The sequence below is a fragment of the Rhinolophus sinicus genome, linkage group LG11 (assembly GCF_036562045.2).
Source record: "Rhinolophus sinicus isolate RSC01 linkage group LG11, ASM3656204v1, whole genome shotgun sequence".
Classification (NCBI taxonomy): domain Eukaryota; kingdom Metazoa; phylum Chordata; class Mammalia; order Chiroptera; family Rhinolophidae; genus Rhinolophus; species Rhinolophus sinicus.
Window position 1 is genome coordinate 10474947 of NC_133760.1, and position 27152 is coordinate 10502098.

At 51.9% G+C, this 27152-nt stretch overlaps 1 protein-coding gene across 6 annotated transcripts in view; it reads left to right on the forward strand.

Annotated features, from left to right (window-relative positions):
• GRIK5 (glutamate ionotropic receptor kainate type subunit 5) overlaps positions 1-26316 on the forward strand; it is a 54015-nt gene extending 27699 nt beyond the window's left edge. For 3 of the 6 annotated variants that reach the window (XM_074314266.1, XM_074314268.1, XM_074314271.1), the window contains 8 exons: positions 8094-8210; positions 8405-8514; positions 9004-9177; positions 17515-17680; positions 18911-19136; positions 20852-20980; positions 21071-21192; positions 25310-26316. In XM_074314266.1, the coding sequence (XP_074170367.1) occupies positions 8094-8210; positions 8405-8514; positions 9004-9177; positions 17515-17680; positions 18911-19136; positions 20852-20980; positions 21071-21192; positions 25310-25738 (1473 nt within the window). In that variant the 3' untranslated portion in view covers positions 25739-26316. Of the gene's footprint in view, positions 1-8093; positions 8211-8404; positions 8515-9003; positions 9178-17514; positions 17681-18910; positions 19137-20851; positions 20981-21070; positions 21193-21599; positions 22061-24217; positions 24712-25309 lie in introns of those variants that run through there. The other 3 variants (XM_074314269.1, XM_074314267.1, XM_074314270.1) reach the window with 3 other exon arrangements.
• Positions 26317-27152: the final 836 nt, after the last annotated feature.

Consider the following 27152-nt stretch of genomic DNA (forward strand, 5'->3'; position numbering starts at 1 on the left):
AGGGTTTGGCCTAAGCAGCTGGGGAGTGATGAGGCCGGTTCCCACCATGGGGAGGATGTGGGAGGAGCAGTTTGGTGAGATCCAGGAAGTAAGTTCTCTCTGGGCATGGAGAAATTAAGATGCCTGTTTGAAATTCAAGTGGAGCAATATGGATTTCATTGTGCGGCTGAGTGTGAATTATTTAATTCGTCTCCTATTGATGGATATTTGGGTGGTTTCCAGTTTTTGCTGGTATAGACAATGCCACCATCGACTGGGCCCGTGGATTTGTGGGCGTGCTCCCGAGGGATGAATTCCAAACAGTGGAAGTGCTGGGTCAAAGGATATGAATGTTTTTTAAGTGTATGCTGCCAAATGGCCGTTCCAAAAGGTTCCACCAATTTATATTCCCACCAGAAGTGCACGAGAATGTCAAATTTCCCACACTCTTGCCAACAATGGATATTATCAATCTTTTAAAAAAAGTCTTTGCCAATCTCAAAGGCTAAAAATAATATCTTATTGTTTTCACCTAAACAGAATGTACATGGCTGCATATTAATCCCCACGTGGATGTACTTATTTTTTTATATTTAGTCATTTCCAGTTTGTTTGTATGTGCTGTTAGAAACAACCAAAAGTAAACATCTTTATGCACAAAAGCTTTGCCTGCTCTGCAGCTGAGTGACTGATTCTCTGCATAGAATGCCTGCGTGAAAGAGAAGACCCTTTGTGTGGTTATACATTGTTGAACTGCTTTCTAGAAAGACTACACCAGTATCTAGACAGGCTCCTTCTCAGCACTGAGGATTTTGATTGACTTTTAGATATTTAGACAACCCTCTGTCATTTTTACAGATGGCAAATCATTCTCATCTTTCCTGCTTTGACTGGTGGACCACAGTGGGGCTTACGCGGTCAGGTGATAGATGGGATCTGAGCCCAAGTTCAGCTCAGAATGAGCCTGCTAGGTCTGTGGACCCACCCTGTGTTTTCTCAAATCCTGGTTGTATAATTGGAATAGTGGCAGCTGGCAGAGCTGACCAGTAGAGTCAGGGCCATTATGGTAGCAAGAGCCAAGTGGAAGCCTCTAGAACTCCCCCATCTTTCCCAGGCTAGTAATCCAAAAGCAATTCTACATCCTTTGGGGGAACTGCAGAGATTAGTGCCGCCATTAGTGGCTTGAAAGAAGCAGGGGTAGTCATCTCATCCCCGTTCAACGGGTCTGTTTGGTCTGTGCGGAAGGCAGATGGGTCTTGGAGAGTGACTGTGGATTATTGTAAATGTAATCAGGTGGTGACTCCAATTGCAGTTGCTGGCCCCAGTGAAGTATCTTTACTGGAGCAGGTCAGCACAACCCTTGGCAGCTGGTGCAAGCTACTGACCTGGCAGATGATTTTTCTGCACGCTGCTTTCCGAGGACCACGGAAGCCAGGAGCACACGCCTCCAGGCTTGCCTCAGGGCAACATCAACTCTCCTGCTTCCTGCCGTCACACAGGCCACGGAGAACTTAATCTCCACAGTCCACACAGCAAGTCGCTGGCCCACTACAGTGAGCAGGAAGCAGCATTTAGGAAGGGGGGGTCGCAATAAGTCCACTGCTGACCTCCATCCGTCAGGCTCTAATGTGGAGACAAACAGCACCAGCTCCTCGAACAGAGAATTTGATGGAAGAATTGTTAACTAGAGAGAGTTGTTAACCAGCTGACTAACAGAGTGAAAAGAAAACCAAGGCTCATGGAGGCAGCAACTGCAAGCAGCTACCACCCCAAGGGCTGAGAGGACAAAGGAAGACGTTGGAAAGATTAAAACTTAGGAACTCAGATGAGGGGCCCCACGGAGCTACACCGCAGACTCGGGGGTGGGAGGTGGGGGGTGCTGTTTGGCTGGTACTGGCGACGGTTGGTGGGTTTGGGGAATTGGGCAGCCACTTCTACCTTGGTCTAAGTTGAGTGCTATGTCAATCCATTTACCAAACAACCCATTTGGCTTTTGATCCTGAGGGAGGCCCCAAGCTCATGCAGGCTCGGCAGCGGCCCCGGCTCTGGGCAAGCTTGCCTGCCACCTGGGCTGCTGACCCAGCAGATCCAGGGGTGTGCAGAGAACTGGTGGCAAGCAGGGATGCAGCAACTAAGTGACTCACACTGCAACCCTCTAGCGTTGGGAGCAAATCACGCTCTCTCTGCAGCTAACTATTCTCCTTTTGAGAAACCACTCGTGACCGGGCCCTCCTAGAAACCAAAAAGCTGCCCATGGATGGTGAATGACCATGTGGCCTGAGTGCTCCTGTGACCTGGGTGTTGTCATTTCTGCATCAGTCAGGGTCCTGCCAGGAGAAAAGCCATGCTGGATACTTGAATGAAGAGAATGATTTACTAGAAATAAAGTCGTTCACTAGGTAACTGGGAGGGTAACAATTGAAATCTGAGGCAGGGGTCAGCAGACGTTTCCTGTAAAGGGCCAGACAGTAAATATTTTTGGCTTTCATGCCATATTGTCACAACTACTCAATTTTTCTGTTGTAGGGAAAGCAGTCGTAGACAATATGTAAACAAATGGGTATGGCTGTGTTCCAATAAAACTTTATTGGCCGGAGGGCATAGGAAAGAAACTACTGGGAACAGGGAGGCGCTTACTGACTTGCACTGGTGTGCCCGAGCTTGGCGAGGCTGGTTCTGCAAGCTGCAAACTAGATTCCTCTGCTGCCCCAGGGAAGAACCATAGCTGTGGGTGCAGCAGGGAGGCTGGGGACCTGGGAGCTCCTCCCTCTTCCAGCCTTGCAGCTTCCCTCTAGTGCCCCCTCGTGGCAGAGGCTGACACGGAGCTGATGGCAGAGCAGAAGCGCCATTTATACAGAGCTGGTGTAGAGGGCTGGTTTGGGCTGGGAGACAATCACAAGTGCTTTGGTTGGCTTTTAGGCTCGTTTAGACAGGTGGCTTATCATTTGAATTCTTCCTGATTTCATTCAAAGGATTAAACAACTGTCGGGTCCCCTTGGGGATGGAAGTCTCTAAGAAACGCTGGGAAATGAAGGGGTAGGACGAGGAGGTGGGAATGGGATTCCAAAGGTGAGAGGAGTCTAGAAGGAACTTGAAGCATTTAAGGCTCTGTGTGTCTCCGCTTCAGAATGAAACCCACATCTGGCCATCTCAGTCGGCCCCGACTTAGCCCACCCCCAGCATCTCCATGGATGTCTTCATTCACTGCCTCTCCCGCTCTTGCCCCTGTGGTCTAGTCTCACAGCAGTCAGATCACATCACCCCTTGCTCATACCTCTGATGTGATGTCCTGTTGCCCTTGGAGTAGAATCCAAAGCCCTTACTGTGGCCTGCAAGGCCCTGCCTAGCTTTGGTCCCTATTCCGCTGCATTTCCCATACCTCCTGTTCTGCCCCAGCCACCCTGGACACTGCCAGTTGCTTCCTACCTCAGGGACTGTACCCGCTGGCCCTCAGCCTGGAACTTTCTCCCAGGTCTTCTCATGCCTGGCTCCTGCTCTTCCTTCATGTTTGTACTCAAGACCTGGCAGTGGGGGTGGATGGCAGTCTGGGTCGTGCTGCTCGGCATTATTTTTCTTCATAGTGCTTGTCACTGCCTGGCATTATATATTTATATTCACTGCTGTTTTCCCAAAGCTAGAACTGTGCGTGGCCAGTGGTAGGTGTTCCACAAATATCTGTCAAGCAGGGAAATGAATGAACGAACAGACGAAAAGGGTAGGGTGGCTGCAATGTAGGGGTGTGGAGCAAGGCGGCGGGTGTCCCAGTCTGTTTGCACTGCTGTAACAAAACACCATAGACTGGCTACTTTATAAACAACAGAAATTTATTCCTCACAGTTCTGGAGACTGGAAGTCTAAGATGAAGGTGCTGGCAGATTGGGTGTCTGGTGAGGCCCTCTTCCTGGTTCATCAGCAGCCATCTTTTTGCCGTGTCCTTACATGGTGGAAAAGGGCGAGGAAGCTCTCCGGTGCCTCTTTTGTAAAGACACTAATCACACTCCTGAGGGTTCTACCCTCATGACCTGATCACCTCCCAAAGGCCCCACCTCCTAGGACCATCACACTGGGGATTAAGATTTCAACATGAATTTTGGGGGATACAACTATTTAGTCTACAGCAGTGGGGGATGAGGCTGGTGAGGTAGGGACCGGAGGACGCAGGACCTCAGTTTTGCTGAGAGTAAGAATGAGAGTTTATTGCAGGGTGCAAGCAATGTTGTAGTTTCTGGGGTCCCTCAGACTGCTCGGTGCGTGGCCGGGGAAGCAGGGACAAGCTTTCCAGTCCTGAGAGCTGCGATCTGGATAGGGGTGATCTGGGCACGGGCAGTGAAGGCGGAGAAAAGCGACTTTATTCCAGAGGTGTTTGGGGGGTGGAATCAAGAGGGCTTGAGGATAGATGCGGTGAGGGGTGAGGGGATGTCAGGACGCCCCCGGGCTTCTGCCTGGGATGTCGTTGAGGACAGGGTGGAGGCTGAGTTTATTGCATGTTCATGGGAAGTTCAAGGACTCACTCCATTCTCTGGTTGCTCAGCTCTCATTTCCTGGGCTCCCTGGGAGCAGGGAGGAGTCACACACCTGGACCCACACCTCAGGTGCCCCAGCATGGGGGCGAAGCGGGGGCAGCAGACAGGTGATTCCGGGGAGTGGTTCCGAATCCTGGGGTCAGCTAGAGCAAGGTCCTTACCTTCACTGGGCCTCGGTTTCTTCATGCGTAAAATGGGTCAATGCCGATGCAGCCGCATAGAATTGCTCTGGGGACTAAACTACTCTGGGCAGGGAAAGCCCCGGAACTCTGGCCACGGAGTAGGTACCGTGTATGTGCGAGCACCTGGACCTGTGTGAGGTTCCCTAAGGCCTGGGAAGGGGAGTTGGAGTTGGGACAACATTCCTGGGCCTTCAACAGAGGAGACACAGGGCGCATGCAGCTGGTCCTGCCTTTGAAGGTTTAGTAGCCAAGGCAGAGAGGTGAACAGATATTTTCCAAAGTGAGCTAAGTGCTGAGATCAAGGGGTGTCACCATGCGGGGAACATGGAAGGCGTTGCAGAGGAAGAAAGTCTCAAGGGGGCCCTAGTGGGATGGGTGGGCTTCAGTTCTGCTGGACAGAGTGGGGTGCCTAAGGCAAAGGTACAGAGGCCAGAAAGCAGCTGGTGCAAGAGGGACAGTGACAGGCCCCAGCGTGCAGTGGGGAGCCAGAGTAGCCTTGGGTGCTGTTCAGAGAGGCTGGGCTTGGTCAAAGCCAAGCAGTACTCTGGGCAGGTACTCCATGTAGGCTCTGGGGTGCACCTCTAACCAGCTAGGCAAGGAGCTTGTAATTCAGTACGGAAGATAGTCCACTAATAAGCAAACAGACAGGGTCATCTCCAGTAGTGCTAAGTATATAAAACTGGGTAATGGGTAATGAGAGAGAGGACCCTGGATGGAGGCCAAAGGTGTGAGCTAAGCCTCAAATGGTGAGGAAGAGCTGGGGGAAGAGCACGTGCAAAGGCCCTGAGGTGGGAAATGAGCCCGCTATGTTAAAGAGTAAACAACAACCATTGTGGCTAGAGCCAAGTGGTTGATGGGAAAGGCCATGATGTGATGTCCACAGGCAGCTGTGTCTCAGATCATATAGAGCCTCTTGGCCATGAAATAGTTTGGTTTTAGTTGCAGTGGGAAGCCACCAGTGGGTTTTAAACAAGGGACTCGCACTTTGGATTGAGGGTTATGAGTGGCGATAGGGAGGCCAGGGAGGCTAAAACTGTTGTCAGGAGAGAGATCCTGGTGGTCTGAACCTGAGGACGTAGGTGGAGAGAAGTAGACGAATGGGAAGCAGAGCTCCTGCCCTTGCCACTGGAGGAGAGGTGGAGAATGCAGCAAAGACAAGAAGCAGGCCGGGGCTGGTGTTTGGCTTGAGGCCAGGTCTCAGGAGTGGGTGAGGAGGCTAGTGAGCCAGCCAGAGATGGAACAGAAAGGAGCGGGAGCCCTGCAGGCCTTAGGGAGGAAGTGGGCCCCTGAGTGCCTGGCCTGGGGACCACCAGGGCCCTTCCAGCCCCATCGCCAAGAGGCCACTGCCTCCTGATTTCTAAAATGGGGACTCGGGCCCCATGGAGGGCCTTGTCAGGACACACCTCCTGTGGATGCATAAAAATCATTGGATTTCTGTATTAGCTCTGATAGTTTCTGACAATTTACATGTTAGTCATAAAAGTGGCAATGCACATGAAAGGGGGAAAACGCTCTTTACTCTCAACACCCAGGGATTCCCAAGGGTATTGTCCGAATCCGGCCGTGTTCTGGGCCCCTGCCACACCTCACCGCCTCTGGATTTGGTTTTGGGACTGTGCCTTTTCTCTCTGCTCCCAAGTCATACTGGGGCGAGTGCCATCTTTCCGCTGCCCTGTGTTAGTTGTTTGACTTGTGCCACCTCTCTCTCCTCTTCATTCATCTTTTCAATCTGTCCTCTCTTCCTGATGTGGAATTGTCTTTGAGACCTGTCTCCTCTCCATGACCCTGGATTTCATTCTGGGCCCACATACTCACTCCTTGACCTTGGTTTTGTTTTCAGCCTGTGTCACCTCTCTGCCTTGTGGTTGTCTTTTGGATGTGTGCCCTCTTTCCACGCCTGGGCCTATATTACTTCGTGTGCTTTCAGTCTCAGCCCCTTCAAGGAGAGTGTGTGTCTCCTCCTGGGCCAGTGATCCAGCACCTTGACTCTTATTTCAGCCCCAGAGGAGGTTTCTGCTTGAATCTGGAGTCCCGGTTGAGGCCTGGGGGATGGAATCATTATGTCTGGAAGGCACATCCTGGGAGGCAGGTTCCCAACACCCACCCCCATTTTACAGATGAACAAACTGAGGCCTGGAGATGCAGAAGCCCATGCCTGAGCTCACCCAGCGAGCACAGGGCAGAGCTAGGGCTCCCTACTCCCTCCCCAGGTCCCTCCTCACACCCTGCCCTGTCATGGACGTACACATGTGAGGGCTGCGTGTATGAGTGTATGCACTGTACCTCTAGGGAATGCCTGCTCCCGCGTGTGTCTCTGCTGCTCCCTGCGCTTTTGGACAGGGCACACATCTGTCTGCCTGCATCTGTGTGGCTGGTGTGTACTGGTCAGCCTGTGTCAGGGCCCATATGTGTGGGTATGGGCTGGTGTGCACATGGTAGAGTGGTATCAACCTGACTGGTACAGTGATCACATGTGTATGTTGGTGGAGTTGAAAGGAGGGCAGGAGAAGGGCCAGGTTTTTCCTAGCCTGTGCCCTGCCCACAGCCAAAGGCCAGCTGATGTCCACTTGGGCCAGAGAGAGATGGCCCTTTTGGACCAGGGATTCGGGGTGTGCCAGCCAGACCCCCACCTAAACCCTTCTCTGTCTCACCCTACCTACTCCCAGCCTTTGCCGCCTCAGACCTGGACCCCACTTGAGACCACATGCAGCTTCCCTCGAGGTCATGATCTCAGTTGAGCTGGGCACTGGGCCTCTGTCAAGGGGGTACCTTCATGCACACATCTGAGTCACTCATGCCTGCCAGGGGCAGGAGAATGGCGGTCACAGTTCCTGCCTTTACTTTTAGTGCCTTTGCTTCTCTGAGATTTGATTTCCCCATCCATAAAATGGGGCAAGTAGTGGCCCTCAGGGAGCTGTTGGGAAGAGTATACAAAGTAATCTCTATGAAGTGCTGTCTGGCATGAAGCCTGGCACAGAATAAGCATGTGACAAATTTTGTTAACTAAGAAGAAACAGGCACCAAGAGGGTCTGAGTGGGTTGGCGTGCAGACATCTCAACTCCAATCCCAGGCTCTCTCCAGGACCCAGGGGTGGTGGTGGGGGGTAAGGGTCTGTAGTGGGTTTTATAAAGCACCTTAATGATGAACTTGACGGGGCAGGAGGGATTGGATGGGGTGGGGCAGCAGGCAGGAAAGAGGCCCCAGAGCCTCTTATAGCAGACATGAGATGACGAGGGTCCAAGTTGGGGCACTCCTGGAGACAGTCCAGGATTCTGGCCCCTCCTGTCCTCTCTCTGCGTCGCTCTTGGCTTCTGATGTTCTCTCTCAGTCACTCTCTGGGTACATTTCTCCCTAACTGCCCGTCTGTCTCCCTGGCCGCCCCTCTGCCCTACCCTGCTTCCCCTCCAGCAGAAGGCAGACCTGGCTGTGGCCGCGTTCACCATCACAGCCGAGCGGGAGAAGGTCATCGACTTCTCCAAACCCTTCATGACCCTGGGGATCAGCATTCTCTACCGAGTGCACATGGTACGGTTCCCCTGAAGATGTGGAGGCTGGACGCAGGCGCTGGCGGTGGGACCAGACACCTGCGTTCCCAAGGGAAGCCGAGGCTGTGGGCTGGACCTGGGAAGGGCCAGTTGGGCTTCTGGGGGTCAGGGGGGAGTGTCTGGGGATGTGGCTCAGGTCAGGGTGGCTTCAGGTCTTACTCCTTCTCCCCCCAGGGCCGCAAACCTGGCTACTTCTCCTTCCTGGACCCCTTCTCCCCTGCTGTATGGCTCTTCATGCTTCTCGCCTACCTGGCTGTCAGCTGCGTCCTGTTTCTGGCCGCCAGGTGAGTCCCCTGCCTGCTGCCGGGGAGGAGGGGGCAGGGAGGAGGCCTGAGCTGGGGGCCCATGACTGACTGCACATTGTCATCTGTCCGGACCACCCTGGGCCTCCACTTGGGGCCCTGGGTTCTCTGGACCCTCGCTCCCATCCTGGCCCTGTCTCTACATTTCACCCTGTGGCTTTGAATTGCTCTGTGGTTCTCTCTGGGCCTCTCCTTCCCATTCTTTCTGTCTTTCTCTATGTCTCTGTGTCTCTCTCTCTGTCTCTTTCTGCCTCTTCTCTGTGTCTCTCCATCTCTGTGGGTGTCTCTCTGCCTCTCTCTCTCCATATCTTTCTTTTTACCTCGTGTGTGTGTGTGTGTCTTTCTGTCCATCTGTCTCTTTCCCCTCTGTTTCCTGTCTCTGCTGATCATGGTGGCTCTGTCTCTTTCCTGTTTCTCTCCTTTTTCTCCCCCCTGACCCACCCACCCACCCCACCCCTTGTCTCTCCACAGGCTGAGCCCCTATGAGTGGTATAACCCACACCCATGCCTGCGGGCACGCCCCCACATCCTGGAGAACCAGTACACGCTGGGCAACAGCCTCTGGTTCCCCGTCGGGGGCTTCATGCAGCAGGGCTCGGAGATCATGCCCCGGGCACTGTCCACACGCTGTGTCAGCGGAGTCTGGTGAGAGGCTTTCTGTCCGTCCGCCCGGGGCTGGGCGGGTCCCCAGTCCCCACCAGCTGTGTGATAGGGAATGGGGTAGGGAGAGCGGAACCCCAGCCCTGCCACTTACTAGCTGTGTGACCTTGGGTAAGCCAGAGCCCCTCTGTGTGCCTCAGTCTCCTCATCTGAAAAATGGGGATAAAAATGCCCATGACTCAGGTTGTAAGGATTCAGTGAGGCTGTTACGAAAAGTGCTTCTGCTGACATGAGGGTCATAATCAGTATAGCAGTGGTACTGTCGCCCTCGGACATTGCCTAGCAGCCACACAGGCTTAGAGTCCTTGAGCCTAGACAGCCTTCACTGTCCTGAGGCCGAGGCACCTGCTCCCTCAAAGTCCCATGGGGACCCAGTAGCTTGGACAGAACTTATTTTGCCCCTGTGACAAGCTCCAAGAAGCTACATGTCAGAGAGCAGGCACCGACAACGCATGGTGTCTGGCCCACAATTTAAAATTTTTTAAATTAGTTGGCAACGTTTAAACATTGGGCAAATTCACTCAAAAACCCAGGTTTCTCTTCTAGACAATTTGGGAGATCTGGTGGCGCCCAGCTGGCATTCCCACTTGGCGTCGGTGTCTGTTCCATCGGCCTCAGTCGCTGCTGCCCGTCAGTCACTTTCTTTCTTTCTTTTTTTTTTTTTTAAAGATTTTATTGGGGAAGGGGAACAGGACTTTATTGGGGAACAGTGTGCACTTTCAGGACTTTTCTCCAAGTCAAGTTGCCCTTTCAATCTTAGTTGTGGAGGGTTCTGTTCAGCTTCAAGTTGTTGTTCTCTCAGTCTTAGTTGTGGAGGGCGCAGCTCAGCTCCAGGTCCAGTTGCCGTTGCTAGTTGCAGGGGGCACAGCCCACCATCCCTTGCGGGAGTCGAACCGGCAACCTTGTGGTTGAGAGCCCACTGGCCCGTGTGGGAATCGAACTGGCAGCCTTCGGAGTTAGGAGCACGGAGCTCTAACCGCCTGAGCCACCGGGCCGGCCCCCCGTCAGTCACTTTCTGGCCTGGCCTCCATAAGCACTCACATTTGCTCCCCCTGCCTTTCAGGGAGCAGCTGGGCTTGGCTGCTGTTCATGTAACTCTTCTCATCCCCTTTCCCTTATTAGAACCACAGAAGACTGAGGAGAACACTTAGGACAGGGGAGATTCTTCCGGTTTTGTGGATTGGAAGACTGACACCCAGAGAGAGGGAGCGATTTACTTTATAAAGCGCATGCATTCAGCTACAGGCAGCGCCAGGCTGAGCTGAGCTCCCACCCCAATGCCCCTCACCCAAGCAGGCCCTCGGGGCCGCCTGAGCCCAGCCCTGCTCCCAGGCCCTTGGTGACCTCTCCAGGGCAGTCCCAGGCATCAGGCCTTCTCAAGGAGCACTTCTTCCTCACCTGCTCCTATCAGACAGAATTCCTCCTTCAACGTCATTCAATAGGTACTGTACGAGCCCCTCCATGTGCCAGGCACAGGTGAAGAATCAGCCCTCAAGAGGCAGAAGAGCCGAGAATAAATAAGTAAACAGATACATAAACACAGAGACATCCTATTTTATGCCAAGAATGTTTCCCAAAGATATTGTCTAATTCAAAACTTGTTCAATTCAAGACTAACCGAAATGGTGGCAGGTTTTTCTCTCTCCCAGCTAAGCAGGACTAATCACCATATGGCGTCATTTGCAATTTGCTTGGTCTACTGGCTTCCAAACATTTGAGTCTTGATAATTTTGTTTTTTTCTTTTAGCCTTTGGGGATTTGCATCATTTCAAGTGTTATTCCTGATATTCGTTTCCTATTGCTGCTGCAACAAATTACACAAACTCAGTGGCATAAAACAACATAAGTTTGTTCTCTTACAGTTCGGGGGTCAAGCAGTCCAAAATAAATCTCACTGGGCCAACGGCAAGGTGTTGGCAGGGCTGATTCTTCTGGAGGCTCCCCGGGAGAACCCATTTCCTTGCCTTTTCTAGCTTTTGAAAGCTGGCCGCATCCCTCGGTCCATAGCCCCTTCGTTCATCTTCAAAGCCGCAGCGCACCTTCAACTCTCTCTCTGACTGACCTTCTACTTCTAAAGACCCTTGTGATCTTGCAGGGCCTGCCTACCTAATCCAGGATAATCTCCCATCTCAAATTCCTTAATCACATCTGCAAAGACCCTTTTACTCTGTGGGGAAACAAAAAATCTCCAGGGATTCAGATGTCGACATCTGGCGAGGGCAGGGCTCCCTTCTGCCCACCCACAGCCCAAGTGAAGTTATTCACATTTTTAGCGTAATGACGTCTCACGTGCGCATGCACGGTGGTGCTAAGGATCCAAACGGTGCAATGAAAGAGAACAGTAGAGAATGGGGTGCTCAGGAAAGGCCCCGCTGAGGAGGTGACATTAGGCTGAGTCCATGCCAAGGGGGAGGAGGAATATTCCAGACAGGCCAGAGAGGGCAAGTGTGTGAGGAGGTGGCTGCAAGGGCATGAGGAGACCCACCGTGACAAAGCTGGCCGACGCCCCAGGTTAGGTGGGAGACCCGTGACCTCTCTGCAGACCATCCCTTCCTTCTGCTCCTCGGTCAGGGAGGTCTTCTCCAGCTGGGTATTCTCTGTCCCTTCCCATCTCTGTCACCAGGAAGCCTCCAGTCACTCCCCCTCCCTCACTGGAGCCTTTGACCTGGGCTCACTCTTGTTTCTACCCCGATCCCTCTCACACATTCGCTCATTCAACAGCTATTTCAATGGGTTTTCATGTATCTCCAAAAGTGCCCCTGGCCCAGTGATTCGGCAGGCAGGCCAGGGCCAGGGTGGGCTGGTGGGCGTGGGTGCCATTGCCCTACCACACTTGGTTGCCACCTGCACTGCAGCAACCAGGCCAGGACCCCCCTCCTGGGCCCCAGGGTTCAGTCAGGCCACAGTCCCTGCAGCCACACCCAAGGGCTGGTCATTGTCCACACCCAACGACCTCTCTGCCTTGGAAAGCAGTGCCTCTAGCTTTATGCTCTGACAGCAACCCTGTCACTCCCAGGCTCTCCCTGGGTCGCTCCCACGACATGAGTCCTTTCACCTTCCTCTTTCCTGTCTGAGCCCCACCTACTTTCATGTCCACGTAGGTAGGCTCCTGGGCCATGTCTTCAACTAGTCCTTTGTCATTGTCCTCAACTCCTCAGGTCCCATTGTCCTTCACTCACGCCATCCTAGCAAGAAAGCCCCAAAACCTTAGATCTAATCAGCAGCTTGGCTCCCCTTTCCCCTGGCTCCACACAGGTCATATGGGACCCCTTTGTCCACACGTCCAATGTTCCATTAGCCACCCTCCTAGAAACCCCTCCGTCTAGAAACAACTGCTAGCTGTGTCCTTTGGGTTTCCACCTGCCTGTTTCATTTTGCCATGGTGCTTTTTGCCCTTGCCATCTCTCTTGGAGCTCCCCGCTCCACACCAGTGACATTTCAGTGTTTGCAGACCCAACGCCCTCTTTTTACAACAAATGTTTTGTAACATCTCCTTTTCCACCCTGATGAAATTCAAGGGCAATATATCTACCTACACAGGTGATTTAAAACATCGATAAAACCCCCTAACCGCAATGCAAAGGAGAAAAAGGGAAGTGATTTATGAAAAAATAGTAGGACAGTGATACATAAATGCTTGGGCAGGGCTGTGCTAGAAGACAGAGTGCGGTAGTCAGGAGTCTGCACCTACTTAAAATGGATACGTTTGGAATTACAAGAAGTAAGGCCATTTAATAGAATTATGTCAACACCTGAGACTTGACAATTTGAAATAGTTGGTAAATGAGTACGTTCGTACAAATAACAAATCTGTGAATGTGACAATTTACTAATGTAGCTGGTCCAAGCATTTTCACTTGATGACTCCAATACCATGAATAGGGTTGTGCTGTCAGAGACGTGATTTCCCAAAATAGTGAACAGTTCTTGGCAAAGCTTCAAACAAAACAGTATCCAGTTCTTCCATCTAAATATTGAGAAATGATCTAAATCATAGGTGCATTTCTAGAAATTTCAGTTTCTATTATAACCATGCAAAAAATGCTTTGGTTTTTATGTACCAAGTTGTTAAGCTCAAATAATCCTGGACCAGATGTTGCCTGTTCAGACTGGGCTGCATTGTCAACACCTGCTCCCTCCCACTAACAGCTGGGGCCCCGCTCAATCACTCTGGCCACCAGAGTGCCCCACACCTTACCAAGCACCTTCCTTAAATGCCTGCAGGGGGCGCTCCCCACTTGGGGACCAGAACTCCGTATACTGGGGCCATCTCATCCACCCCTAGCTGCTCTTGCTATTCATAGCACACTTCCTAGACCTTCTCATCTTCAGACCTCTCCATGGATGACTGATGGCGTCCCTAAAACTCTACTTGTCCAAAATGGAGCTCACATACTTACTCCCGAATTGTATTCCCCATCTGTCATCCCCTGCTCTGTCTCGGTGAGTGGCCCCTTCTCACCCGCCCCATACCCCCCACCAGTCAGCCACACTACATTTTGGGGGGTCTAGGTGGTACTTGGTGTCTACCAGCCACTGAATAATTTTGTCTTGAGTGGGTGACAGCACTGACCCACAGGGTGGGTTTGCAGACTTGGTTTCCGGAGAGGAGGTGTCAGATGGGGTCTTTGTGTGTCAGGTTTTGGTTTTCTTTTGCAGAAGGCTGTATAATTTCATCCTCCACGCCACCCCTACCCCAGTGCCTAGCACGGAGTCGTGCACGTGTGCTCAGCAAAGGACAGCTGCTGTTTTCATTGTCTGCTGGAGGAGGGGTGCTCTGGGAGGCCCTCAGCATCTCCTGTCTTCACGCCTGGCCACTGTCACCTGACAGGTGGGAGGACAGAGGGCCAGCATAAGACAGCGGCTGCCCTTGGGTCCCAAAGCCAGATCAGTGGGTGCCTCTTCTCCCTAGTCCGTCCTGAGTCACCAGGACGAGAGGACACACTTGCACAGTGTATGTAACTCACTCTGACTACAGCCCTGTGAGGAGGGGCCTATGATTGTATTTTCCTCACAGGTGAGTCCAAGGTCACACAGCTAGGCAGTGATGGAGCCAGGATTTGGGGGTTTTCCAGAGATCTTTCTATTATTGATTTCCAGTTTAGTTCCATAGGATTTTAATCCTTGAATTTTACTGAGACTTGTGGCTCAGCATGTGGTCCTTCCTGGCAAATGTTCCGTGTGCACTTTCCTAGAATCTGCTGTGGGTGGGTGCAGTGCTCTGTAAATGGCAATTAGGGCCTGTAGGTTGATAGTGTTATTTACGTCTTCTATAGCCTTACTGATTTTCTGTCTTATTTGTTCTATCAATTATTGAGAGAGGAGTGTTGAAATCCCCACCTGTAATTGTGGAGAAATTGTATCTATTTTTCTTTTCAGTTCTATCAGTTTTTGCTTCATGAATTTTGAAGCTCTGTAATTAAGTGCATAAATGTTTGAGATTGTTTTGTCCTCTTGACGAATTGATCCCTTTGTCGTAACATCATGTCTGTCTTTATTCCTGGTAACAGTCCTGGTTCTGAAATCATCTTTATTTGATATTAATATAGGCACACTTTTTTATGCTTAGTGCATAGTATGTCTTTTCCTCATCCTTTCACTTTCAATCTATGTCATATTTAAAGTGGGTTTCTTATAGGCAGCTTGTGCTTAGGCCTTGGAGCAGGGGTTGACCAACTTTTTTTGTACTGGGCCAGATAGTAAATATTTCAGGCTTTGCTGGCCATGCAGTCTCTGTCGAAACTACTCAACTCTGATTATAGTGAAAGCAGCCGTAGACAATACACAGATGAGGAAGTGTGGCTGTGTTCCAATAAATCTTTATTTCTAAACATTGACACTGCAATTTGAATTTTGTATGTCATGTGTCATGAAATATTACTCTTCCTTTGATCTCCTTTTAATCATTTAAAAATGTGAAAACTATTCTTAGCTTGTGGGCTGTACCAAAACAGATGGCAAACCAGATTTGGCCTGTGGGCAATAGCTTGCCAACCCCTGATTGAGACCTTTAATGTAATTATTGGTATGGTTAGGTTTAAGTCTGCCAACTTGCTGTTTGTCTTCTATTTGTTCCATCTGTTCTTTGTTTCCCTTTCCCTCTTTTCCTCCCTTCCTTTGGATTTATTGAGAGTTTTTTTATTCTGCTTTAGTCCCAGTCTTGACTTATTGACTATACTTCTTTTATTTTTCTTAGTTGTTTCTCCAGATTTACAATATGCATCTTTAATTGTTATTAAATACTTTCGAGTAGCATGCCATTTCACGTAAGATGTGAGACCCTTACAACAGTATACTTCCATCTCTCCTTCCCATCTTTTGAGCTACTGTTGTCATACATATTACTTCTACTTATCTTAATGAACCCCACAATACATTGTTTGTGCGTGTATGTTTACTTCAATGATAAATATCTTTTAAAGAAATATTTAAAATGGAGAATATGTCTTTTATATTTACCTACATGTCTACCATTTCTGATGTTCTTCATTCCTTCACGTATATCCAAATTTCCATCTAGTATTTTCCTTTTACCTGAAAAACTTCTAACATTTCTTGAAGTGCTGGCCTGCTGGCAATTAGTTCTCTCAGATTTGTTTGTATGAAAAATTTGTTAATGTGTTTTCTTCTTTCAAGGATCTTTGTTGCAGGATATAGAATTCTAGGTTGACAGTTTTTTTTTCAGCACGTTGTCACATTGTCTTCTGGCTTGCATACTTCCTGACAAAAAGTCTACTGTCATTCATTGATGCTCTGTGTGTAATATGTTTCCGCCTTTCTGGATGCTTTTAAGATTTTTCTCTTTATCACTGGTTTGCAGCAATTGATTATAATGTGCCTTGATGTGTTTTGTGTGTATGTGTGTATGTGTGAGCTTCTTGGATCTGAAAGTTTATAATAATAGTTTTCATCAAATTTGAAAAAAAAAATTGGCCATTACTTTTTCAAACATACCTTTCTCTCCTCTCTTTCTGGGGTCCCAGCCACATATGTGAGACTACCTGACAGTATTCCTCAGGCCACTCAGGCTCTGTGCTCATTGTCAGTCATTTTTTATCTCTCTGTTTTATTTTGGATAGACTCTTTGCTTTCTTCCCATTCCCTGTGCTTTTCTGCTATAGCATCTAATAATCCCTTCCAATAAAATTTTCCTCTCAGGTATTGTATATTTCATCTCTAGAAGTTCTATTCTCTTCGGTTTTATATCTTCCATTTATCTCTGCATTGTGTTCATGTTTTTCTTTATATCTTTGAGCATTCTGAAGATATTTATAGTAGCTGTGTAATGTCCTTGTCTGCTAATTCTGTCATCTCTGTCAATTCTGGGTCTGTTCTGATTGAGTGATTTTATTCTTGATTATGGGCCACAGTTTCCTGTGCTTTTGTGTATCTGGTAACTTTTTATTGGATGACAGACTGTGAATTTTACATTGTTTATATTGTTGAATGCATCACTTCAAAGAGCCTTGGACTTTTCCTGGCAGGCAGTTAAGTTACTTTTAGTCTATTTCCATCCTTACAGGCCTGTTTTTAAGTTCATTTAGGGCAGGTCTAGTGTAGCCTTTATTTTAGGGCTAACCTAACTCTATTCCTAATGTGTTGTCCTTTTGAGTCTCTACTGAATGTCTCATGTATCCAGTGTGATCTCTCTACTCTCGCAGGAGGGAGCTCAAAAGATTTCCAGCCCTGGGGAGTGTTCTGTCTTTGAAAGTTGTTCTTGTCTGGTGCTAGAGTTTCACCCTGTGCATACACAGATTGATACTCAGCCAAAGACTCAAGGGGACCCTATGCAGATATCTGGAACTCTCTCTGTGCAGCTCTCTTCTTTGGGTCTCCTGTCCCAAATTCCAGCCATCTTGGTCTTCCTCATCTCTGATCTCCATCCAGTCAGTGAGATTACCTGACTGGGGTTTCCTTCCTTCCTGGCAATGCAGTCTGTAAATTAAATCAGGCCGGCAGCCTGGGCAATAACAATGCTCACTTCGTTTGCTTTTTTCTCAGGGATTGCAGTCCTGAGATGCCTGTTGTCCTATGTATTTAAATAGTTTCCTACATTCTGTCCAGTTTTCTAGTTTTTCTCAATGGGCGGGAATTTCCAGACCATCTTACTCTCCTGTATCTGGAAGTGGAAGTCTCTGGAAGCAATATTTAAATCCAGAGAATCTGGCTCTAGAATGCATGCCCTCAACCTCTCCACTAGTCAGCAGTCACTGAGCCTTCTAGATGCCAAGTCACTCGGGGGCACCATCAATGGGGTGCATGGCCAAAGGGACAGGGTGGCAGGGTGGCTCCAGCCTGTAGCTCACCCCTCCCACCCCTCAGGTGGGCCTTCACCTTGATCATCATCTCCTCCTACACGGCCAACCTGGCTGCCTTCCTCACCGTGCAGCGCATGGAGGTGCCTGTGGAGTCGGCTGATGACCTGGCAGACCAGACCAACATTGAGTACGGCACCATCCACGCTGGCTCCACCATGACCTTCTTCCAGGTGGGGCCCTGGAGTTGCCCAGGCTTGGTGTCAGGATCCCAGCTCAGGGTGGGGCTGGGCAGGGCCTCCTGGGTCCTGATTGTCATGACACTCAGGGAGGCTGAGGAACAGAAGACACGCTCACACTCTCGTGAGGCATGCTACTGTCTAGCTGGGGAAGGAAACTGGACTTTTGCCCAGGGAATGAGGGAAAGGAGGCAGGTATGGGATTTAATGTTAAATCAGTGCTGGACAGGCCAAATGGCATCCAGGAGGCTGCTAGAGGGTCAGTTCTGGCAAAATGGACCAGCAGAGAGGAGGGGAAGACCCTTCAAGGTGAAGGGAGCTTGTCCCGATGTATTTTGGGGTGCTGGGGAGGAATCGAAAGGAAGACAAGCCAGGTGAGGAGGTTTGGGTGAGAAACTGCAGGGGCCTTGAGTATCAGGCTAGGGCTGCGACTGGATCCTGTTAGGGGTGGTGGGAACAGTTGAGGGGTGACCCATTTAGAGCTGGAAATTTCTTCTGGGGCAGTTGGGGGTAGACAAGTGGTCTGGAGAAAGCTACAGCTGGGCAAGGGCCACTGGCTGAAGAGGTAAGCAGGAGCGTGAACTCCCAGGTTACGCAGGTGGGTGGCAGGACCATTTCCCAGGTAGGAGAGAAGAGGAATAGGATTGGGAGGTTGCCAAGCCACTGGGTGGGGCTTATGGGGCATGTAAGAAGAGCAGAGTTTGGACCTCAGATCACAGGAGAGGCCCGTGAGGGGAGAGCATGTCTCGGGTGGCAGGGGCAAGGGTGGTCATTTCCAGAAAGTTCCCACAGGTCCTGTAGGAAGTAAGCTGTCCTATTTGGCATGGATGGGGGTCTCTGAATCAGGCTGGGCCATGGATAGATTTGGGGGTCGAGCTTACGCTCCCAGGTCCTGTGAGTAAGGCCTGAGAGCACTGGAAAGACAGGGCTGGTGTCAGGTTGAGCCAGGCCCAGGGATGGAAGAGAGAAGAGTGTTGAAAAATAGACCATGGTCCCTTCTTTCCAAGCCTTCGGTCCTTGGGGTCCTTGCTGAGCTGGGCGTGGGGTGGGGGTGGGACGTCTTGGACCTGGTCTTGAGCAGTCTCTCCATTTTGTCTCTCTGTCCGTGGCTCTTAATGTCTTCCGCTGGTCTCCTTGCTTCCTCGGGTTGAGGGAGACTTCCTGAAGGGGAAGGCAGGGGGTGGAAAGCCCCTCATCTCTTTCCCTTGTGCCCACTATGCCCAGAATTCACGGTACCAGACGTACCAGCGGATGTGGAACTACATGCAGTCGAAGCAGCCCAGCGTGTTTGTCAAGAGTACAGAGGAAGGCATTGCCCGGGTGCTCAACTCCCGCTACGCCTTCCTGCTCGAATCCACCATGAATGAGTACCACCGGCGCCTCAACTGCAACCTCACCCAGATTGGGGGCCTCCTGGACACCAAGGGCTACGGCATCGGCATGCCACTGGGTATGATGGCAGCGGGGCCCTGGCACAGGAGGCCAAGCTGTGTGAGCAGGTTGGGGACAGGCTGGGTGTGCTGTGGGTGGCCTCCTGGCTGTGTGGCTTTGGACGGGTGACGTCATCTTCCTGAGCCTCTGCACCCTTAACCTGCAAAAGCGGGCTTAGGAGCAATCAGTTCCAGACCCACAGGGCTGTTGGGAGAGCCCAGTGGGCTCTGAGACTTGCCACCTTCCCGCATTGGCCCCAGGGCCCCTTCAAAAGTGAGAACCTTGTTTTATTTACTTCATATTCTCTGCACCAAACCTATAGCCTGGTTCAGAGCAGGCACTCAGAAAATGGATGATGGATGTTTTTGGATGGATGAAAGGGAGGGAGGGAGGAGGGATGGATATGCCAGGGAGACTTGGACATGCTTTTCCAGGGCTCAGTGCTAGAAAATCACCATCAATTTTGTTGCCCGATGTTGGCAGTTTTAAACCCCTCCATGCGCTGATTACTGCTGCCATGGTTATCTATTACTGCTTAACAACTCGCCCCGAGTCTCAGCAGCTTTGTGTCAGAGTCAGGGCTGTGCCAGGGTGTTCAGGTGCCCGCTCCCTCCCTGACTCATTACAGCCTCAGGCAAGAGTGGCACCTGCCTCAGCCAGAAAATGGGAGTGGTAATACCTGTCTCACAGGGTCACTGTGACACTTGAATAGATTTCTGTAAACCAAGTGTCTGGCACATAGTAGGTGTCAAACACGAATCACCCACTCACCCATATCCCGAGTTCCTAGATCCTGGTAAATACTCAAGAAGTAATCGTAGTGAATGAAGAAATAAGTACAGGAGAGGATAAGTGTGGGGTGTTGGGGGCCCAAGGACAGTTCAGGGGAGGAGCGGTGTGGCTGGGGAATCACTCACTGGCAGGGCTGATGCCCTGCGGTGTGCTATGCACATGCGCCGAAGCTGGTACCACAGCAGGGAGCTGCCGTGCCCCACCCTCCTGCCTTCCACTAGGGCCGCAGACAGCAAACGACAGTGAACACAGCTTTATAATGTGATGTCAGGTGGTGACTACTTCTCTGAAGTAAATTAAGGGGAAGATACTGACAGGGAGTAGAGCGCTTGGTGTCATTTTAAATAAAGTCAGTCAGAGACCTGCTGAGGAGGCACCATGTGAGCAGAGCCCTGAGTGAAGGGAGGAAAGGGACATTCTAGGCAGAAGCAGAGGTCCTAGGGTGGGATTGAGCCTGGAGGATTCGAACAGCCAGGAAGCCTGTGTGGCTGGAGCTGAGCCCTGCGGGAGGGCCCCCCAGGCGGGGGGTGAGGGGGGAGCCCCAGGTGGCCAGGCCAATGGCTGCAGGCGCTGGTAGGCCAGGAAAGGACCTTGTCCCATAGCATCGGGAAGCCATTGGAGAGTTTTAAGTACAAGAGAGGCATGATCTGACTCTGTTTCTGAAATTGTCCCTCTGGCTGCTGTGGAGAAGAGCCTGGGTGGGAGGTGAGGGGAGGCCACAGGGAGAGGACCATGACAAATGTGACATGAGGTGTAGTGCAGCTTGGCCCAGCGTGGTTGCAAGGAGGATGGCGATCAGTGGTCATTCTCGAAGGTGAAGAAGGCAGAACGTGGGGACACACCGGAGACAGGAGGAGGGGCTGGGTTGAGGAAGCAGTTGGAATTGTGTGGGCGGGGCTCTGGGGCCTCGATGGCTAGTCCACCCTCGTGTGCCCGGTCCAGGCTCCCCATTCCGGGATGAGATCACACTGGCCATCCTGCAGCTTCAGGAGAACAACCGGCTGGAGATCCTGAAGCGCAAGTGGTGGGAGGGGGGCCGGTGCCCCAAGGAGGAGGATCACCGAGCTAAAGGTTAGCCACCCCTTACGCGGTGCCCGCCCGAAGACCCCTTGGAGCCCCCATGGCCACACAGCCCGACCCTGGCTCTCCTCCAACCTCCAGGTCTGGGCATGGAGAACATTGGTGGCATTTTTGTTGTGCTTATCTGTGGCCTCATCATTGCTGTCTTCGTGGCCGTCATGGAGTTCATATGGTCCACGCGGAGGTCGGCAGAGTCCGAAGAGGTGAGGAGGTCGGCAGAGGGTGTTGGGGGGAGCAGTGGGACCCCAGGGGCGGAGGGGCTTGAAAAATGTAGCACTGGGAACCTTACTAAAGGAAAGCAGGTAGCAAGGAGGGTCCAGGGGGCCATGGAGGTGAGAGGGGACCTGAGAGAGTCCAGAGGTAGACGAGGTTGGGAAGGGGTGAGAGCAGACCAGCTGGAGAGAGAATCCATGGGCATGAGGAGGACAGAGGGGGAAGAGGGCATGGGTAGAGGTGAGGATGCCGGGGAAAGGAGTGAGAAGGCGCACAGCGAGAAGGATGTGGGGAGAGGCCGGGTGGGAAAGCAAGAAATAGGAGGATAGACAGAGGCAGTAAGATAGCAACTGAATGAAACCCAAAGAAACAGACTTGCTGACTGCTCTCACACTAGGTTCGAAGCCTCCGGCGCTGCCCAGAAATACTCCTCCATTGCCAGACCTAGTAGTGCCCCTGCACTCCTAGATGGTTCTGACCTTGCCCTCTTTCCACCAGCCCCCAGCCCCTTCTCCCCTCCTCACCTTTGGCTGATGACCTTGCTTCTACTCCCCTAAGAAAAGCAGAAGAGGCAGGAGAGCCTGCAGAGCCCCACCTCGTCCACACGCCCAGCTAAGGCACCTTCACCTGTCCTGACCTCCCCTTTGCCTCCCCCAGGACATCCCTCAGCAGTTCTCGCCTTCCCTCCCACATCGTCAGCTTTCCCTCTTTACTGGATCAAGGCTGGCAGCGTACAAATATGCTGTCATTTCTCCCCTCTTCAAAAAACCCTCTCTCTGCCCTGCTTCCCCTCCTAGCCATCACCCCCTCCCTCCCCTTCCCTTACAGCTGTTTCCAGTCCTCTTCTCCCATTCACTCTTGGACATACTCCAACCCAGCTGCTGTCCCCACCTCTCCACTGAAGCCACTCTTGTCACCAGTGCCCTCCAGGTCGTAAATCCCGTGCCCGAATCTCAGACCTCACTGTGCTTTGGCACAACTTTAATCTCTCCTCAAAGCCCGTTCTTCCCCGCGTGCTCATTTCCCCCTCCCTCCATGGCCACTGCTTTATGGGGACTTGTGCTCGGTCCTTGAGCTGCTTCTCTTCTTTGTCCACTGCCTTGGTGACCCCATCCAGCTGCATGGTTTGTAAGACTGTCTGTATGCTGAGGACTCCTGTATTATCTATTGCCACGTGACAAATTATCCCCAAATTTGCACCTTCGAACAGCCAACTTACATCACTTCAGTTTCTGTGGGTCAGGAATCTGGGAGCAGCTGAGCTACGGTAGGTGGTTCTGGACGCCCAGAACCACCTGATGAGGTCATGGTCACAATAGAGGCTGAAGGTTCAGCTAGGGCTGCAAGGGTCCACTTCCAGGGTGGCTCACTGGATCAAAATGTACCCGTGGGGTTTTAATTTCTGGAGGTGACTGAGTGATGACACAGAGAAGCCAATGCCATTGAAAGAAGAATTTATCACCGTATTTTGCCATGTATAATGCGCACCCACGTTTTTGGCCCAAACTTTCAGGGAAAACATCTTTCATTTTAATCTTTTAATTCAAATTTTTATTCATTTACATTTAAGTACTTGTTTTTTGCACTATAAAGGAATTTTAGCATTTATTTTTTAACATGTTATAGTATAAGAAATTTTATGTACCAAGTAATTACAAAACACAAGAACAGATACAAGGTACAAGAAATTTTATGTACTGGAAAGAAATTTATGATATTTACGCATCATAAAAGGCCAAGAACTCTTTGTCATTGCAAGCTCATCATAAGTTCAACAAAACCAATGATCATATTCCAGGGTATTATTTTGCATATGGATATTGTTATTGATTTCTAGAGTTACACTTTTAACTCATAAGCATAAATAAAAGCGTTAAAAACATTTTTAACAGAATTAGTACTACCCATGTATAATGCACATCCTTATTTTTGTCCCTCACAAATTTGGGCAAAAAAGTGCGCTTATGCACAGCAAAATATGGTACTTAACTCCCCCTCACAACGCAACACTCCACGCAGGGATACATGGGGAAGCACCAGATTTGGGTAGGAGCAAGAGGAATGAGGGGAGAAACCTAGGCCAGAGCCTTTACTGGTGTGTCTGCAGGAAGGGAAAGGCAGGGCAAGGAAACAGCTTAGGACTGGCTAGTTTGGATAATGTTGGTGGGCTCTGGGCTAGAGGGGTGGCCTCTAGATTTCTGGTACTTGGTTCCTGATGATTTAGGACAGCTTGGTGTGTGAGAGATAGATGAAGGGAGTAGATGGGGTTATAGACTCAGGATTGGTTGGTTTGCATTTGAAAGGTGGGCCTTCACCCCCTTGGTTGTCTCTAAGAATTGGCTCCCTTTGGGAGAGGCAATCTGTTCCTGGCCAGCAAGATTTTTAAGATGTCAAAACACCCTAAGATACAGAAAATAAAGACCATGATTAATATACTTATTCACATAGCAGCTGGCAGGAGGCCTCAGTTCTTCTCACAGAGACTTGTCCACAAGGCTGCTTGAGCTGTGGCAGCTGACCTCCTCAAGTGAGTGATCCAAGAGAGAGCCAGGCAGAAGCCAGTGTGTCAGTTGAGCTGGCGTGTTCTGTTGGTCACATAGCAACCTTGATACAAAGACAGAGGGGCTTATGCAAGGATGGGAACCCCAGGGGCTGAGATGTGGGGGGCTTCCTATCATGGCCACCAAATGTGTATCTCACAGGGACCTCTCCCTGCACTCAGGGTTTGTAAATGCAGCCCCACCCTCCCCATCTCCACACATGTATAACAGGGAGCCACGTAATACACACATCTAACACGGAGCTCCTGCCTCCCCACCAGGCTACACCGTCATTCAGGCTGCTCGGGCCAAAATACGTGGTTACCCTTCACCTCTCCCTCTCTTTCACACCCTCTACCTGATCTCTTAGCAAATCCTGTTAGTTCCACCTTCAGAATACTATACCCAAAATGCAACCCCTTCTCTCCTGCTTGGTCACCACCACTCTGACCCAGCCCCTGCGTTCTCCTGCCAGGTTACAGTAGCAGCTTCCCAGTGCCTCCCTGCTCTTGACCTTGGCCTCCTTACAGTCTATTCTCAACACTGCTCCGGAGTGATCCTGTGAGAGCACAGCAGTCCCTACTTCAAACTCTCCAGTGGCTCCCACCTGACTCAGAATAAAAGTCCAGTCCTTCCAGTGGCCTCTGGCCTCACACGAGCTGGCCCCCATTGCTCCTTTGACCTCATCGACTCCTTCTCTCCCCCTGTGCACCCATTCGATCCCCCCTGACCTGTTCGAGGTTCCTTCAACAGGCCACACCACTCCCACCGCAGCACTTTCTTCCTGCCAGCCTCCATGCTGCTCACCCAGCACCTCCTTTCAGTTTCACTTGAAGGTCCCCTTCTTAGTGAGTCTTCTCTAAGTCTTCCTGTCCCATGTGGAAATTCAGCATCACTCCCCTCCCACACACCCCACCTCTCTTCCGAATTTTATTTTTCTCCAAAGTATTCATCATCAGCATACATACTATCTACATTTTGCGTGTGTGTTATTTTTTTGCCTCTGCACACTGGAATATAACCGCCACTAGGGTAGGGACTGCTGTCGGTTTGGTTCTCTGCTGTATCCTCAGGGCCCAAAACGGCGCCTGGCACACAGTAGGCGCTCAACAAATATGGCTAGCAGTGACTGCATGAACCAGAGGCAGGAAATGGAAAACAAGTAAGAGGGGAAGGACTAGAGGCAGAACATTTAGACTGAAAAGACGAGGAGAGAGAGAAAAGGTAAAGGGTAGATTCAGGAAGAAACCCAAATAAGAATGGAGACAGGAGAGAGGAGTTGGGAGGTGGAGAGACGAGACTGGAAGAGCACAGGGGGGTAAAGGAACCGGGAGGGCAGTGGGTGGGAAGTGAGGGGAGAGGAAGAGAGGAGAAGAAAGGCGAAAGGGCGTTCCAGGAAAGAGAAAGACGTGGGGTGGGGAGAGCAGGAGAGTTTGGAGGGGCAGGAAGAGCGGAGGAGGGGAGCAGAGAGGAGGAGGCGAGGGAGTGCGGAGAGGAGCTGAGGGAGGTGGCGGCGGCGGCGGCGGCGGCGAGAGCGCGGGCCGGTGATCGTGCGCGCCGCCCGCAGGTGTCTGTGTGCCAGGAGATGCTGCAGGAGCTGCGGCACGCGGTGTCCTGCCGCAAGACGTCGCGTTCCCGCCGGCGCCGGCGCCCGGGCGGCCCGAGCCGGGCCCTGCTGTCGCTGCGCGCAGTCCGCGAGATGCGACTCAGCAACGGCAAACTCTACTCGGCCGGCGCGGGCGGGGACGCGGGCGGCGCGCACGGGGGCCCCCAGCGCCTCCTGGACGACCCGGGCCCGCCCGGCGGAGCCCGGCCCCTCGCCCCCACCCCCTGCACCCACGTGCGTGTCTGCCAGGAGTGCCGGCGCATCCAGGCGCTGCGGGCCTCGGGGGCCGGCGCGCCCCCGCGTAGCCTGGGAGCCCCTACCGATGCCACCAGCCCGCCCCGGCCGCGACCCGGCCCCGCCGGCCCCCGAGAGCTGGCCGAGCACGAGTGACCACGTGCGGGGCTGGGCGGGCGCCCGGACTGACCGCAGGGACGGGGCCCGCCCAGGCCCGGTCGCCCCCGCTTCCCCAGCGGGCGAGGGACAAGACTTGTGCCCTGGCGGGCCAGACGCCGGGATTTTGCCTTGGGTTCCCAGTGAAATCCGAGGCCCGGCTTCGGAGTCTGCCTGCGCCCCCTAGTGGACTCGTCAGAGAATGCCGCAGACCCCTCACTCCGCCCCCCACTGCGGACCAGAGGAGCGCAGGAAGGCCGAGGACTCCAAGAGCCAGGGACTACGGGGGTCCGGTCCCGGAAGCGGAAAGCAGTTCGCTGGGAAAACCCGGTCCTGAGACTGCTCAGGCCCTCCAAGACTTGACGTAGCCCCACCCCCCCTTCTGGAGGAGGGGAGGGCCTTTCGGCAGATGGGTGTCCCCTGGCGCCTCTTGCCTCTTTCTCTCTTTTTTTTGGGGAGAAAACTCAGAATTTCTATGAGAGCCCCCAGGGAGGGGGTCAGTTGGGCCCCCTTCCCTCCACCTGCCACACCCGAGTCCCTGTTGGAATAAAAAAAGAAAAAAGAACAAAACCCCCAAACTTGGGATACCCCAGTCTCATTTCCTCGGGAGGGGGTGAGGGCATTAAAGACTTGGTCCCCTCAGGGAGTCTGCTGAGAACCACAGATTGGATGGTCACTTCTGCGCTCTCCATCCTTGGCCCTGCCCACAACAGCAGGTCAGCCTGGGTCCCAGCAGCTGGCCCCTCTCCACTGACCTTCTCTCAGGACAGAAGGAGGCTGCAACAGAGACCCTGAGACAGATGGAGAGAGATGCGGGGATCTGGAGAGGGAGACACCAGGAAACACAGACACAGAATGACAGAAACCAGATGGGGCTGGGGGAGGGAAGTGCGAGTGAACCTTTCAGTGTGGCAGGCCTGGGCCCCACCCCCACCCCCCATTGGCCAGTGTGTGCCTGGGCTGGGGTGATTTGATGACTTTGTAATTGTGTGCATATTTGTGTGTGTACATCCATGGGCTATCTTCAAATGTCTGTGTCTGTGACCCTGTGTTTCTGCTGAAAATGTACCTCCCCAGCTCCCAAGAGAGGAAGTGAGAAACCCCTTAAAGAGGGTTAAGAGTGGGTCTACTTTCTGTCCCAGCCCTCCCCCGCCCTGCAGGAGGTTTCTGTGGAAACTGCAGCTGAGAAAGGACGAGTGAAGGTCACACAGTGAGAGCCAAAACGAGGCCGAGTAGAGGGGAAGAGATGGAGAGGTGGGGAGAGAGGACGGGAAGAGACAGAGATGGGGGGAGAAGGGGAGAGAGAATTGAGGAGGCAATGAGGGGCAGAGGAGGATGGGGCAAGAGGGGGAGACATACTGTGATAGGTGAGAAGATAAGATAGAATGGAGAAGGTCACGAGGGGGATGGGCAG